The sequence below is a fragment of the Ciconia boyciana genome, chromosome 1 (assembly GCF_034638445.1).
Source record: "Ciconia boyciana chromosome 1, ASM3463844v1, whole genome shotgun sequence".
NCBI lineage: Eukaryota > Metazoa > Chordata > Aves > Ciconiiformes > Ciconiidae > Ciconia > Ciconia boyciana.
In genome coordinates, this window is record NC_132934.1 from 80,427,343 (window position 1) to 80,444,771 (window position 17,429).

The 17,429-nt window shown below is 40.6% G+C and overlaps 1 protein-coding gene across 1 annotated transcript in view; it reads right to left on the reverse strand.

The window, feature by feature from the left end:
* Window positions 1-1,173: 1,173 nt before the first annotated feature.
* Window positions 1,174-17,429, reverse strand: part of LOC140658321 (protein mono-ADP-ribosyltransferase PARP12-like) — a 28,721-nt gene continuing 12,465 nt past the window's right edge. Inside the window, exons 7-14 of the mRNA XM_072876559.1 lie at window positions 15,042-15,165; window positions 13,657-13,822; window positions 11,120-11,240; window positions 10,467-10,563; window positions 9,943-10,021; window positions 5,703-5,833; window positions 3,755-3,906; window positions 1,174-3,128 (exon numbers count right to left, since the gene is read on the reverse strand). Of these exons, the coding sequence (XP_072732660.1) occupies window positions 2,845-3,128; window positions 3,755-3,906; window positions 5,703-5,833; window positions 9,943-10,021; window positions 10,467-10,563; window positions 11,120-11,240; window positions 13,657-13,822; window positions 15,042-15,165 (1,154 nt within the window). The 3' untranslated portion in view covers window positions 1,174-2,844. The remainder of the gene's footprint in view (window positions 3,129-3,754; window positions 3,907-5,702; window positions 5,834-9,942; window positions 10,022-10,466; window positions 10,564-11,119; window positions 11,241-13,656; window positions 13,823-15,041; window positions 15,166-17,429) is intronic.

Here is a 17,429-nt window from a genome sequence, read left to right on the forward strand (position 1 = left end):
TAGATTTTGCGATTTGGACTGATTTTAAGTTGTCAACATCTCAGTGGCATTTTCCATATACTTGCCTGTCTTGGAGCTTACAGGGGTAGAGGGAAGTACAGCACTATGTCTTATAGGTGCTTAGTTCAGATTCTTTAAAAGTTCCTCATCTAGATATTCAAAAAAGTACATCTTTAGAATAAGTCAATACCTGACTACTTCTACATATGTTGTGGTTTAGCCCCAGTCAGCAATTAAGCACCACACAGCCGCTCGCTCACCCTCCCCCCCCAGCCCCCAGTGGGATGGGGGAGAGAATCAGAAGAGCAAAAGTAAGAAAACTTGTGGGTTGAGATAAGAACAGTTTAATAATTGGGGAAAAAAAATTGTAATGAAAAGGAAAACAACAAGAGAGAGAGAGAGGAAAAAAAAACAACCAGGGAAAAAAAAACAAGTGATGCAACTGCTCGCCACCTGCCGACTGATGCCCAGCCAGTCCCCAAGCAGCGATCGCTGCCCCCCTGGCCAACTCCCCCCAGTTTATATACTGAGCATGACGTCATATGGTATGGAATAGCCCTTTGGCCAGTTTGGGTCAGCTGTCCTGGCCGTGCCCCCTCCCAGCTTCTTGTGCACCTGGCAGAGGATGGGAAGCTGAAAAGTCCTTGACTAGTACAAGCACTGTTTAGCAACAACTAAAACATCAGTGTGTTATCAACATTATTCTCATACTAAAATCCAAAACACAGCACTATACCAGCTACTAGGAAGAAAATTATCCCAGCCGAAACCAGGACAACATATTAAAACCAGTAGTTCTGCTACTACGTCACCTTATTCTTTCCCCTTTTTTAGGACTTTAACAACTGCTCAGGGCAGCTGCTTAATTATATAGAATCCAACCAAACTACCACAGTACTTAATATTAAGGGTATCTTGGTTAGGAAGTTCATTTACAGAAATATTCTCCATGAATCAGACTGCATTCTATCCTTCATACTTAGCTAAGCATCTACACTAAAATGCAAAACTACATGCATGCAGTTCCCTGGTTTAGAAACAGATGAAAGGAAGACACTGAGCACACGTATTAAGTGGCTAGTTCACTAGGTCTCTTTAGTTGTGCCGTAAGTTTATGTATGGAGACAAACTGCACAATAACAAGCAAAAAGTGAGTGAAAACACATTTTATTTGCAAATATGGCAAAGCTCAATGACTCAGGAACTCTACAGGCAAACAAAAGTGAGAGAGATCTTAAAAAGCAGTAAAATCTTCCCCTTTTAATGTGTTACTGACGCACGTTTTCATTTAGTTCTAAGCCAGTAATTTTAATAAGATTTCCTAGTTTTATATATTTCCCCATCCTCTTGGTAATTTGCAAACTTTGAGTAGTACTTGTGGTTGACAGATTTGTATCAAAGATGCAAATAACTGGGAGGCTATTCGTGTTACTGTAAAGCTTACGTGAAAGCAAAAATTACTATTCCTCTGTCCTCAGCAACAGTTTCCCTCTTAACAGCTAGACTGCCTGAATAAGACATCTTTGTACAGAGGGCCTTCAGTTAGATTAACTTACACACTCCCTATTAAAATTCAGTAGAAACGATATGAGTTTCTGTTTTCTTTTTGGGAGAATAAAAAGCATGTAACAATAAAAAAGGGCTTAACCACCATTAGTAGGGATCTACATCACTGACAGAGACAAAGCAAGTTTATCAAAAGCAGACCCAGGGAAGCAGTATCCAGGATCACCCACAGCTACCTCAAAACACGAAGAGGAACTACACTGTTCAGCGAGTTCTCACCGAGTTGCCCAACGCAATGTGGGCAACGAAACACGTATACGAAGTGTCTTAGGACAGCAGTTCTACCACTGGCCTCGAGAGAACATAACTGGTCTCTTCCAGTCATGTCATATTTCTGGAAAAAGGAAAATATATGAATAGGACAGAAAATATCAATGCTTCTTAAGATGTTTCTCCTGTCCTATAGCATTTGCTAAGCAAATGTCCACATTGAGAAAATACGTGGCCCCATTCATGTGAAAGCCTGGCTCATTGTGACACAGCCTTTATATACTTATGGCCATCAGTTGCAACCAAACCACCAAATTTTAGTATCTGGTTATTGTGACTTGGTTGTGACTTACACAGTTTCACTTGAGCTCTATTTTTGTATATGTCACCCAGTAAGTTACTGCAGATCTGCAAAAAGAATTTGATTCAGCCATTTTCTGATCCAAACAGTAGCTGCCATTGTACAGATGAAACTTCTCCACTTGAGAACTTACAACATGGATTTAAAATAAGCTTTTTATTTCTTTGTTTTACCATTTTAAACTTGAAACTAGTATCAGCATTAACAAGTAGCACTTTGTAAACTAAGTCAAGTCATTCTTACGTACACTGACTTGTTTAGAATTGTGATAGATGAGAAGATGAAGAACAGCCGTATTTGCGCTGAAAAGGATCTTTGACTACTAAAAACTTGAGAGTTTGCCTAAAAACTACTGTACTGCTAATCTTTCTCTTAACTGAACTGTTTGCAAAGAGAAATCCTATCTATTTCTAAGAAAATGCATTCACAATTATTTGCCCACAGAAGTCATAACATTCGATTTCCCATCCCATGGTTCTGATTTTTCTGCTATGGTTATCCAAATGTCTATGCTTCATCTAAGAGAGGAAGAGGAGAAGACGAGGCAATTACTTTCAACAAATGTAACATCTGTTTTGACAGCCCTCCTCAACACAGAAATTCTTTGGATTAACATTCTAAAGGATTGTATTAAAAAGAAGTCACCAAGCATGAGAACACCTGCAATACGGAAAACAAGATGAGGGATACAAACAGCTCTGGTCCCTCTAAGATACAATACATTTTTTTTCTTCCTCCTTATACTCTATTATATACTCTGGGTAAATCTGGTATTTTTCAAAGACAACAAAAATGGAGGGATTGAACTCATCGTCCACACAGCTGTCATAAAACCGAAGCCCGTCAGCAGACTTTGTCGGGGGGCGAACATAGGCTGCATTGCCTTTAACATAATCTCCAACCAATACACGAGCCATGAACATGATGTTTGATTTCACTGCAGGCTGACAGTATGCATGGGAATAGGAAGCATCTCTAGCAAAGTAACTTCCTAGAAAATGATATGAAAACATGGTTACAAGGAATATGTATAAAGTGACAGTGAAAACCAAGCATCCCCTTGTTTTTGAGGAGGTATTTGACCCAACTTTCAGGTCTCCTCTTACTCAGTTTACACAATATCACAGAAATTTTTACAAAAGAAAGGATTTCACCACATAATTTCCATTCAGAATTTGCTATTTTAGGAATAATTTTTAAAAACCCAAAACATATAAAAACAGTACAGGTATGTCTGTTATGATGAGAGGAATAGACAAGTAAACAGGAGGACCTTCCACAATCATACTGAGGGAGTGCAAACCCTTCATGCTCCTTGCCATGAAGACGAGTGGCCCTTTCTCTGGCAAGTTCAAATTATGACCTTGAGCCCAGAAGATCCCACCTACAGCAACAGAGGCTTTTTCAAATCCCTACGTTAATTCTCTTAATACCTTGTGAAAAGACTTACCCCTGCACAAAGCAAATTCTTGTCCTCTCCAGAGGGAAGGAAGATCATAATACCAATTCCTACCTCTTTTTTTCACCCTCTATATTTAAAGACTTCAAAACTTTGATTGCTCTAGTATCAGGGGAGTCTAAGTAGATGTCTAACACACAGAGTCACTTCCTACATACCCTTTCCATAGACAGTTCCATTGCTTCCACAAATTCTCCAGTCAAAGTTGTGAATGCAGATGGCTTCCATGAAGGAGGTCTTGGTTCCATGGAACAGGAGCCTTTCATTTACTTCCTTCCCTCCATTTTCCCTTTTCATCTGCTCCTTTTGCCTAACAGAAAAATGCAGGGGAGGAGAGTGTGAGCCATGGAAGAAAAGGGAGAAAGGTTTTTTTTTTTAAAGAAGTATATCATGTACGTGTAAATATCAGCTGGATGAGACTTCCGGTCTGCTTTCTCCTCTCTCAGCTGCAGCTTGGAAGATAAGACACACTAGCAGTATGGTGAACAATTACAAGATGAGCAATATACTGATACCACTGCCCAGCAATTCTAGATAATTCTAGCCTTCCTCAGTGAATTTAAGTAAGCATTGAGACTACTACAGTCCCCACTGTACCAACCTTTTGCTCCTCTGTAGGGTCCTACTAGTTCTGCTTTAATGTCTCTTGTCCCTTCCCACCCCCAAACTCTCTGCAGAGTGGACATTGTACTAACCACAGAGCCTCCATGCTCCAGCAGTGGTAAAAGCTAGAGGCAGCTTGTTCTTCATTCCCCTAGTGAACTCAAGCTGCCATACACCCGGAGCTCCTGCCCCTTGGTGAGATCAGTGCAACCGAGGAGACAGAGCCAGAAGGAGAGAAACAGAGCCTTCTTTCACCACTGAAGACCTTACTAACTTAGGCCAGAGTCAGACTGAGCTATGACCAGTATTAAAAGAGGAATCACAACAGAAGGCTCAACTAGTATCTCCCATCACTACTTCACAGCATCCAGACATTCCACAGGTTTTCAGAAGCTGTTGAAGTGGACAAGACAGTAATAGTCTTCAGGAAGTGACCAGCTACGAAGTAAACAGAGCTGGGGAGAGGGGAGAATCCTTCCAACTTGTAAACTGCGTAAATGAAAAGTTAAGAGCAATGGACTGAAATTCGTTCATTGAGAACCTGGCAGTGATAAACTCTACCTGGTTAGCTTAACTGTCTCATTGGAGGAGGATAAAAATGCACTATTACATGCTTTGAAGTGTTGTAAATTTTGCTAGATTACAAGGTTTTATGAAATTATTAGCTGATAACTTCCTGGGTTCAGTCACTTCGCAGGCGAAAGTACATATTTGAGCAGTATTCCTTTTCTCCATTACCATTCCATACAGTCCTTGAATACTTCCATTAAGTATCTGTGCTTTTGTTTTAAACTAGACAACTGTTCTATGCAACAGTTTAATCTGCTACCAAATTAACCTGAACATGGTTCTTTATTGTCACTAGCACCAGCTCAAATCTGTTGGTATCTAGCTTGGCGTAAGAACCAATATCACTGAGTTCAATATCACTGATGCAGATGTTGAAAACCAGAAAGGAGCTCTGGAACTCAGAGATCATTAAGTTAAAGCATAAGGATTCTTTCTCAGTGAATACTGACTTCATTCAGTACTCAGACTCTTGAAGAAGCCTTAAATAAATCTGACTGGAAAAAAAAAAGGCCCAAGCACCCTTACCCTTGTCCACTTCTTTTTTAGGAAGTATTTCATATACTCTAATAGATAAATATTTGTGACAGACAGAATGCATGTGCAGCAGGCAGGTACTGTTCAATCCCTGAGACAATATGCTATTCCACATCACTATGGGTATCCTCATCCCAATTTTGTGTCATTTGTGTCTTTCTTTCCGTACCCCTGCCCCCATCTTCCAAGGAGTCATGCAAAGGGAACCTCCGCCCAGGAGCATGGCATTCTCTGGAAGGCCTTAGACACTTCATTTCACTCCTGAAACTGTCCCTAAGAAGGAAATACAGGTCACGTTAAAGCACAGGTGGTAACATCTTTCCTTTCCTAGGACGAAGATGCAGGACACCAGCACTTGGAAGACTCTCTCCCCTTAAGGATGAGGAAACAAATACTAACCACTGAAACACTTTCCAGAGGGATGGATTCTGAATCCTCTGTATTTTAAGGACATTGTAGTTTTTCATAGTCTGAAGAAACCGCTGCTTTACTGTGTTATATTCAGAGGTTGTATTACCAATCTCCACTGCCTATAAAATATAAACCAAAGCAAAAGAAGACATGAGGCTTCAGTTAGCTTGTAACACGCAGAAGCCTTATTACAGCAGATATACTTTCAGAAGGGTCCCCAAACTATACTTACGAAGGTTAATTTAATGCTTTAGATTGTGACTATGTGAATAATTAGGACAGACACTTAATATGTAAATCCACGCTTTTTGTGTTTAAAAATCCATCAAGAAATGCACATTTTTCCCAAAGAAAAGTTAAGGCAAAACATAAAACATTATTCAAGCTCTTCTGCTTGCTTATGTCATGCATAAATTTTCCAGATTTTTCTCCAAAGTAATCTGTGTCTTTAATATTCTAGAACGAACACTTCTCTTCTATAAACTAGACTGAAAATGCATAATGCTGGCAGACTGATGTCACTTGGTAATACGTTCCACTTTGCTGCTGCCTAAGTCAAGTGGGGACCTGAAATGTCTTAAAGTGAAATGCCCATCATCCCACGTATCGAAGCTGTGTTTTAAGCAGGAAAGCTGCAGTCATCCTAGGAGATAATTTGGAATCAACATCTTAACCTGTCAGGCAAAAGCTCCACGTTTTAGAAGGCTGAGTTTAGAGAGGAGATAAAATAGGACTTATATTTCACAGCTGCATATAAATAAAGAAGTTTTCTTCTGGACACCATGTCCAGCTTGCGCATTAAATACTTACTGAAGAAGAGGCCTGTCACAGGAAAGTCTTCTAAGGATTAAGAATAAAGTCTGCTGCACAAGGAAGAAGTATTTCTTTGAATTTATTAAAAAGCTTTTACAAGGTTGAATGAAATTTCCTGTGTCTTAATACAAGAATATTTTGCAAAGCCTCTTTACAACACAACACATAAAACAATTTGGATGGGTGAGTATTTATTATCTGCATGCTCTGTGACACCACAGCTCAAGTTGCTCACCATCACCTATAAGATGAAAATTATGTCGCTATATTTCAGTACTACATTTTTTATTTATACATAAACAATTCTTATTTAGACCACAAATATGCTTTTGCTGTGTTGCATCTTCTACTGAAGAATTGTAGCTTTTCCAGGTAAAACAGAGGGTCAGCCACATGGCACAAGGCCTAATCCTGTAAGAAAGGTACTTCAATTATTTTATCATATGATGGCCTCCAAGCAAGGAAGCCGGTTCTCTTTTGCATAAAAACTTGGTGGGATTGTCTTTACTTCCCCAAGGACACTTCCCCTGCTAATAAAGGGTAACATCACATTGCTGTTGCAGGTTGATACTTCATAGCGACATAACTTCTTTAGCTCTTCTCATCTTCAGACCTAAAAAGGAAAACCCTAGAGAGGATAAGCATTTGCTAACCCACTATCAAGGAGTGGAGTTTCTGAGGCAGAGAAAGAATCACTGCCCTGACAATTTCTATTAGTGTATGACTGTACAAGAACAGTACTCTGTGATATCAACCCTTGATCTCTGGTTAACTTAGGTTTTGGAAGCAGCATAGTTTGTATTAGTGACAGTGACCCAACTAGAACTAATGTCTATAAAGTACACAGATAGACTCTTCATGTTGCATCAGCTCCCATTCTTGTTACAGCACAGCAATCTTTGGCATGCATGTTAGGATTCAGCAACATAGCAGCTGCACAAAGACATCCTCTGACATAAAAACAGACATTCATTGCACACGCTTCTCAGCCATACATTAAAGATACAAATTAAAACCCGGCATGAGGTTCCAAGACAATATAAATTCCTTTTTTTGCCTTTAAAAGATTTACTGACTGCTAATTCCACTTTGTCTGTTAACCAAAGACAGAAGAGATCCACACCAACTTTCCGATTGGTATTACCAATTTCCATTGCACATTTCATACACTCTACTTTCTGCAGAACTGTGATTCTAAATGATTTACAGATTAAGACACACTGCAAGGCTCAAAAAATAAGCAATGTTACTAAAACAGAGCTGCTCTTTTTAAGCAAAGATTACTTTCTCCCTGTCTCAAATAGGTGTTCCTTTTTAAAATGGATCACTTCCAGCGCAGCAAGTTTTGCCAGGATTATTTGTCAGTGTCTGAAGAGAAGGGAATTCATCAAGTCGTAATTGTCAGATGTTACGAGGGTCACCACATGCATGCAGAATCCCAGCCAGTCCCAATATTACCTACTGCAAAAACACAAGCTTAGGGTCCCACAGAAATATTTAATCTAGCCCAGACTTTAACTTTTAGCGCCAACAGGTACTGTGGGCTTTGTCACTTTTTAGGTATGGAATTAATTTTTCCTTTCCTTTGAAAGGCACTCAGATTACAAGTTAAGAGATGGTTTTCATAGGTGCCAACTCAGCACGCAAACTGCTCTGGGAAACAAGATGATCCTTCTATTTCACGCATCCCCAGAAGTAGCACTAGCAATACCATGGATCTGCACATCGCATTTCAAAGCCTCTCACACTCACCTCGGTGACTCCAGAAACACCCAAACAAATGGACTCAACCAAAATTCAGACCGAAGTTTTCAGAGTAAATAAGGGAAGCAGTTAAGTACATACAACTTGGAGACCTAGAAAGAACTGAGCTACCTGCCTTCCTGGCATTCTTTTGAAAAATTTAAGCTTATGGTAATCAGTTAAGCTGCTGATGAGCCAAGGGAAGACCTGATTAGCTATATCCTTTATTATTTTGACAGAGCTCATAATATCACAGGCCCAAATCTTCAAAAGTTCTGGCTGCCATATTACCACACAAACTATTAGTTCATTCAGCAGGTGCTGGACACCTGACACTTTTAGTCTTAAAAAATTAGGGTTTTTTGCTAACTGTGAAAAACAGCTGTTTGAAGGCAGCTAATGTACAGAGCAATTGACTTAAATTTTACCCATTGATTTTTCATCAGAACTGTATTTAGATGAATTTGTATATACACACATGGCCAGATACAGGTCTTACACTTGAATAAGGCATAATCCAACACAAGAGAGTAGTCAGGGTAAAATGAAACATTCAGTACAAAGCAGAATAACAGAAACCAGCCCACGGAAGCTGAGAGACATTATACTTCTGGTTCTCATGCCACTGCCAGTGTAACTACCCTAGGGAAAATAAAGTACAAAGAGTGAGAATAGCAATGGATCTCTGTCAACAGAAAGTAGCCAGAAAGAATTCTGGAAATATGATATTACTTCTGTCCTGTCCCTAGCCATCAAGATATCTGTGCCAATACAACCTGGTCAGCATCATACAAGATTTTGTGACACAGTCAACAAGGAAAACTTCTTATGCACCACATTATGTGCCGTTCCTTAATCAGGGTCAAAACCACTACAAAAAAGGACAAGTGAAGGACACTGAAAAGCCTTTTTTCTAGCATAGCGTAGTACTTCCAGAGTCTGTGTTGCTCTTCCAGAAGGACCATTCCAGACCAGAAGGATCCAGAAGAATCTAATAATATAAAAAACACCTGCACATTTTTGGTCTTGGTAGACCAAGTAGGAACATAGACTTTGGGCTGGCAGGGGTTTGGTTTGGTGAAGAGATCACTGCAAATGTTTTTTGATATTCTTGGCTGTTACTCTTTACTTCTGCCATTCCTTGATGCCATGGTCTGTGCTCAGATCTGTAATGTATGAGACAGTACTGGGTGACTTGAAAGAGCATGTAGAGATTCCTTTTCCTAGATCTCCAATCCAAACTTTATCCACCAACAGCCATGACAGTATTATTATTGGATGCTTTTTAATGGCCTACACAGAAAGGGTTTGGTCTCAGCCCAGCTTCTAGTGAAGAAATACACACTTCATAGAAGCTCCTTGCTTAACTGGTCCACCGAGTCACCAAGGTAAGCCATTTTTTCATTTTTAACAGTGAATCTTTTTGTCTTGAATTTGGTAAGTTTTGTTTTTGCATGTGGATAGATGCCTAAAATGCACAGGAAGTTCATGGGAACCTTTTTCAGGAGCTCCTGGGAGATCACCTAGGTCCTTAGCACACCGACCCAAGAAGTCACTCCTGTCACTTTTTAGCACCTACCCTGTTACAATTGGTTCAGTTAAGCAGCATTCTTCTTTGAATTATGCCTTCCCATCGGAAGGGAAAAAAAAGAAAAGAAAAAATAAAAGATACCTTGTATCCCAAGTCAGGCAATGCAGATTGATCCCAGTGGGTAGGACAGGCTTGACTTGGAATAGAAGAATCCCTCTGGCTGTTTGCAAACAGACAGAAAACGAGGTGTTAGTAATTCTAGTCCTGCTCTGAACATTCAAATTGGCAGCATCCCCTTTGGCCAATTCCTACATTTAAAAATAAACAAAAAACCACAAAGAAGCTGGGAAACAGCCTCATTCTTTGAGCTGGGCTTTGCATGCTGCCATTCAATTGTCACAGTCCTCTTCCACTTGCTTCTTTAGGAAACAACTGTCCATCATCAGTCCTGTGGATGTGGTACCTGGAGTAACATGTACCCCAGAAACCAGGTGATGCACCAAGCCGACAATTTGTGATACAGATTCTGTTCAGTCAAATGGATATGTTTTCTTCTAGCAACAGCTATGTTCTTTGCACAATTACTGCCAACACTGGCAGCCATTTCACCTTACAATTACTTCTGAAATATAAAAAAAAACCCCAACTTAAAGAGCATCATTTACCCTTTCTTTATCTTCTGCACATCTTCAGAAGACACAAACTTTGGTCGCCTGCAGACCCGCCTTCGAGTTTTAAAAGACTTGTTTGTCTGGGTCATTTCTTGAGGAGAAAAGAGAAGGAAAAAGTCATGAATAAGTCTACAAGATGGGATCATTAATTAATGACAGTCATTCATTAATGAAAAGTGCATATTCATTGTCAATTCTATCTGCTGAAGAATAGTTGCACAAATCCTACGTAAGCTTCTTGTCCTTCCTGTAACTCTGTTATTTCACCTGAGCCTATCTTGCTTGCTCCTTTAAGTCATCCATGCTCTTTAAATGTTGCTCCAGCAGCACAGAGAGATGCTTGATTTTTCATTTTTACCATCACAGGGTTAACTCACTTTACTTAAGGTTTACTATGACTTTATATGAAGACTACGAATCTTTTTATTTCTGGTCCAGTGTGAGTCTGGATAGTGTCAAGGAATAAAGGGGAAGGTTACTCTTGTAAGGAATTTCCTCTGGGCCGTCACTACCTCACTTCCCCTTCCAATGAGTAAATCTGGTAGTGTTGGTAAAAGAAGTCATAGCTTCTAAAAGCTGGGATAGCTTGCAAGTTAGTCTTTGTAAAGCACTGCATAGTTGTAAGTGAGAACCTTTAAAATGCGTACCTTTAAAACTGAGCTGGTAAAGATGCAAGCCAGCCTGGAAAGATATGGTGGTATCTGGATCTGCTATATACAAATTCTCAATAATATCAGAAGATGGCGAGTTCACACTATCCCCTTCTCCCTTTGGGGGGAGTAGGGGGGGGAGGAGGAGAGAAAAAAAAAGGAAGAGTAATAAGTAAACACAGTCAGGACTAAACCCTGGCTAACTAGTTTGCATAGAGGGAAAGAAGACGCAAAGACTAGGATGAAGAGGAATCTACCCAGAACTATCATGGACTAAAGTGCAATTACCAAACACTCATAACATACACACAAATACATAATTAGTAATGATGGACACATATGTATCCCCTTTAAATTTCTGTAACAAGTTGTGCTGATTTGGGCTGGGATAGAGTTAAATTTTTTCATAGTAGCTTATATGGTGCTGTGTTTTGGATTTGTGCTGAAAACAGCGTTGATAACACAGGGATGTTTTTGTTACTGCTGAGCAGTGCTTACACAGTCAAGGCCTCTTCTGCTTCTCACCCCACCCCACCAGCGAGTAGGCTGGGGGTGCACAAGAAATTGGGAGGGGACACGGCTGGGACAGCTGACCCCAACTGACCAAAGGGCTATTCCATACCAAATGGCATCATGCTCAGCATATAAAGCTGGGGAAGAAGGAGGAAGGGGGGGACATTCAGTGTGACAGTGTTTGTCTTCCCAAGTAACCGTTATGCGTGATGGAGCCCTGCTTTCCTGGAGATGGCTGAACACCTGCCTGCCCATGGGAAGTAGTGAATGAATTCCTTGTTTTGATTTGCTTGCACGCGCAGCTTTTGCTTTACCTATTAAACTGTCTTTATCTCAACCCATGAGTTTTCTCACTTTTACCCTTCTGATTCCCTCCCCCATCCCACCAGGGGGAAGTGAGCAAGCAGCTCTGTGGTGCTTAGTTCCCAGCCGGTGTTATGGATGCACTCGACTCCTTGACCAAACTAGTGTTAGTTTGGTTCAGGCTCCAAAGGAAGTAAAGGCCTAGGCCATGACCGGACCATCAGCTTCTCTAGTTCCAACCTGTTCTCTGAAAACACACGCAGGAACAGGGTGACATGGTGAGCATTGATGCATATGAGCTTAGAAACTGGAACACCAATCATGCGATTAACACATGAATAGCAGGTGGTTCTTCCAAGACTAGTTTGACAAGGAACAAAGAACATTGTGGGTACAAGGAGTCTCATGCTTACCTTTTCCAGTGCATGTAATTTGACTACAAGCCAACCACTTTATTCCATAAATATGACAGCCTGAGTGAGATTTTTTTGAGCTCTCCTTGCTAAGGAGCAGGCTGCACAGTGGTGATCTCCCCTTGAGCTGGGACACCTCTCAAGGTTACTCCTTGAGGCTGAGAGACCCCTTACCAACTGCAGATCTTTGGTACGCGATCAATATTGCGCAAAACCTTGTATTATAACGTACTAAGATTTTGTATTAGTAACTTTGAATTATTATTATTATTATCCTCTGCGCAGTAAGTAGTAGAGTAAACCTTGCCATCGGACTTTGTTAGTCTCGCTTTTACAACATCCTACTTCAATAAAACTACTTTTGCTGCTACCTTTGATGGTGGTTCTTTAAATGGTCTAAAATCTCCCCCACGACAAACTGGTGTAGTCAGCAGATTCTACATCTGCTTCATGACACTAGGGTTAAACCACGATGCAAGTGTAATTCTCTAATGTACAAAACAATGTAAATATGAGGGTATGCTTATGGAGATGCTTTCCATTTAAGCTGCTTACTGAAATCAAGGCCCACCATTGCCAGAGCGACTACATCCATCACCTTTCTCTGCCTACTTTTCCACATCCCTGGATCACCTTTGTGTTCTGCCATTTGTGCAGCTATACTGTAAACCAGATGGGGAAAACTCATCTGCCTTGGGGGAAGGAGAGTTTCCTTATATATTTCTTTTCCTGCATTTTTCAGACAGATCACTCTCCCATCAAAGAGGATTTGGAGAGAGCAAAGCAATCCTTGCACGTTCAAGGAAGCGGGACAATGCTTAGAAGAGAGGCAAGACTACTTCTTGAATAATTTAAAAGGCAATATATCTCAAGGACAGTGTATACATGTTAAATCTGTGTAGAAGCCATGGACAACTCCAAAAGGGAATCTGACTAGAGAAGCCAGCATGCATCATCAAAAACAGTCTGATCAACACAAGCTGAAAAAAAGGAATTTTGCTTTCTTGTACTTGCCAACAAGGTCTTTGTCAGGAAAGTAGTTATAACAAATCATCCAGACACAAAGAAAGACAATAGTTCATACTGAACCTCACTGCAAGGAGATAAGGCATGCTGCCTCCCCTCCAGCCTGACATTATTTTATCACATGTTTTATGAACATCTGTAGCTTCACCGCCTTATTTGACACTGTAAAATGCAAGCACAAGTATTTACTTAATTAACCTTGCTGGGTAAAGGGCAGTGGGGGGAAAAGGCTCCACACATTTCTTCAGAACCGATTCAAAGCACAGGATGTAGACACACCTGTTGTCCATATTCAATCCACTGGCCTTGGTCATTCTGCCAATACCAAATCCACTGCGTGGTCAATACAAATGTGGGTTTTGTGACTGATGATGGTGTAGAGAGGCGTCGAAGTGAAGAAGAACAGCAGGTCATTGTCTGGAAATTAATGTTCTTATCTGCCATGCTGTAAGGACAAATTCAGGTTTATTATAGTTAACAGTATGCATTTTATCCTCTAGTCCCCAGTTTAAGCTGGTGCAATTTTCTTTAATATAATGCGACTGCCTGAACTCAATTAGGCCTGAAATAAGAGTATTTCCCACAGCATACATGGCAGCTCTGAAAACTGTTTCTAGTCTTCAGAAGTGAACTATGGCCTGTGAGACACTGAATGCCATCTCAATCGCTAGCCAGATGTTGCACTGCCAGCTTTACAGACAGTCTGGGACTACATGTACAATGTGGCAAAAGGTGTTTCTGCAATAAATAAGCATGGTTACAGTTTTTCTCAGTACAAAAATAGAAGTTCTTAAGTACGTTCCTGAGTTTGCCAGCAAACACCTGCAGCTTATCAACTTTGTTCTTTTTCTGTGGTTACAGAGGATGCAATCACAGCTGTGAGTTCTGTAAATAGCATTCATCACTGGAGCCACATGGCCTTTTACTCCTGGGAGGCTTGAAAAATTAACTCTCAGGCAGAAAGGCTTTGAAAGCAGCCTCCCCTTGGGAATCTTGTTTGTGATTTGCACCATCCAGCAGCCTAGTCAAGCTGCAAATCAAAATCATCTGCTGTCTGAAGAGGTATGGGCCAAAACGACTATACCATTTTATTGAGGCCAAGCTTGGGGTCCCCTACAAATCCAGGTGGCTTACAGTGGGGCTTTCAGAAAGGAGTTAAAGGGAAAATGCACTCTCTTAAAAAAAAAAAATGCACTGCTTACACAAAGGGCATTTAATAAAACTCCTCTAGGCAAGTTATAGATATTATTATATTATATTATTACTATAGATACTAGCTGCATTAGGAAAGGAATAGCCATAGAGAAGGACCAGCTCTGAACTGCTGTTAAAAGGTCCAACTTAATTATTATAAATAAATTATGATTAATTATCTGAAATACTAGTATTCTAAGCACTAAATTCCACCCACCTCTTTTTACCCTGTATAGAGTTTTAAATACAAGATACTGTTGTGTTAAGATGACAAAAATGGGGCGATATTTCTATGCAATCACTTTTACTCTTATTTTTAAAAAGAAAGTCTCATTTGTACATCCTCCCAGATTCTGAGAAGCTCAGTAATCAGAAGTTATGAAAGTCAGGCATCTTTAGGAAGAAAACAAGAGTTTTTCCTCAGGGGCTCAACCACAGTACTCTAAGCAAGCAGCCCAGCATCATTATACCTGTTGTTTTTTGGGTCACAATAGGCCTTTTCAATTTCCTCCATCATGGAAAGGTCATTCCACTTGACCCCATCATATACTTGCCATCGATATGGCAAATGGTAATGAAGAAATCTGCATTTATCTGTAATGAGATCAGACATAGTCAAGAGCTCTGCAGTCATAACACAGAGAGCAAGACAAGAAAAAAAAAAAGGAACAAGCATTTTTTACACTCTGGCTTTATCTCCTGGGCTTTGGTATGAGCAATAAAGACAGAGTTCTGAAAATAGAAATATGTTTGAACAATAGGGGTGTGTGTTTCTCCAGTCTTATCTAGAAAAGCAACATAAGCTCCTCATACTGCCAAATATATTTCAAAGAAACCACAACCTTCCCTTTGCTGAGACAGGACATTGGCAGCTGGGAGAGCAGTGCCACAGATAGGAAGCGTGTGTGTGTGTGTGTGTGTCACACCACCATGTTTCTCAGCTGTAAAAAGTCTCGTCTACACATCACATAAGCACTCTGATATATTTGGTTCTCTCTTTCCCTTAGTCCCTTAGAGCTTATGGGGTGGTTACCAAGGCCTGAATGTTTTCTTTTAGGTCCAGCCCAACGAATGAGGCAGCATAAAGGACTGCAATACTCCACAGAACATCCCCCAGGAGGGACCCTGCACTCACTCCTGAACAGGTAGCACACTGCCCTACTAACAAGACTGCTAGGCACTGTTGGAATTGTGGCTTCGCTTCGCAGAAAACAGGAAGCAGCAACTTCTAACTGCCTTGCATGCAAGACCTGCAGCAGTGCTATATACTCTTCACTATACTCTTTTGGGGTTTTTTAAAATCATCTATGTTTTCAATGCATGTATGTCTGCATGTTTGCATTCAGCCCTGCTTAACACCCCTGCATGAGCACATGCTGCTGGATACAGACAGAGGCTGACCTCCAGGCCTCCCTACTGGGGGAAGGTGATGTACACTCCACATCCGAGTACGGACCAAACCTCTTATTTACAACTTTTGAGCCAAACGTGGCATGGCAAAGCACACTAACTCTCCAGCTGTTACTTGAGTTTAGCTATTTGGTGGTGACAGTATAGCTGCTTTGAGCCCAACCTCCACAGCTAGCACATGGGTACACCATTCACATTATGCAGGTCCAAAAGTTCATAAACTTAAGCCTCAAGCCTGGTCCTAAAGAAGCAGAGAGTCTGACAAATGTGATACAAGGCTGGAGTAGCTGCTGCACGGACAAAGCCAAAAGGAGTTTCGCCATTCCTGACCCCTGATGTATCTGACCAGAGAACATACAGAAACTAACCCCAGTTATGAAGACAACAGTGTCACTCACTCCTTTCTTCCTTCTTTTTGTTAACAGGGTCGGAGTGCACCCTGTCTTGAAAGCACTGTGCTTAAATTAACTTGAAAAGCTGTAGACAAAACCATACTTCGTCTCTCTTGGCCAGATTTCATTTCTAGGATCCATAAAATACCCATAAAAGAATTTATTTTTTAAAGTACTGTCTCTCTTCAAAGTCATGTTTAAGAATAGGTATTATCAAGCCCTGAAGTAACTTACTCATCTGCCTCTCAGAAAAAGAGCTTCTGATGGGAGAACTGCATCTTTACCAGAACACAAACCCACTACAGAAATGCTAAATACACACAAATATCTCAGAGCAAACAGTTATCAGGCAACTTATTGTCCACATCCTAAGCGAAAACAAACATAGTCTGATCGAATTTAAGTGGATCTTTTACCAAGACCAGGAGGTCAGAAAAGTAGTCCTTTAGAAAGTGACTGGACAAGTTCCCTGAAAGAAGATCCCATGGTACCTCCTCATAACCAAGGAAGAGCCTAACCTGAGGGTTAGGCAACTGTTCAGGGACAGCCCCCGAAAACAACTGTTTATACTTGTATTTTCACGCAGACCCCTGTTATTGGCCGCTGCCAGATAGACGATGGACTAGATTTATCTTTAGCTTAGCTGGTACAACTATAGTGTTTTCTTAAGATGTTGTAACACCTCAGATCACTTTTTAAAGGACTTAATGGGGGAGAATATGGCTATTATCTGATGTACATAGGATACAGCAGGAATAAAGGATGACATATTGTTACCAGTTGTCAGTGATGACAACATAAGGCCAGCTCTTAAATTGATCTAATAGTTACAGAAAGTGTAACATTTAACACTTGAAGGGTTTTTGCCGCAGAAACATACCCAAAGCCTGCCACCATCAACAGGACTGAAATAGGCCATAGATGGATCATCTAGAGGAGAAAGGGTTTAAGTATATCCACTTGACTTTCCTCTGATTGTGTTCGTAATTCTGACAGTGTTTATTAGTGACTTGGAAACAAAGAGAATGAGTGCGAAGGCACAATTGCCACTGCCAC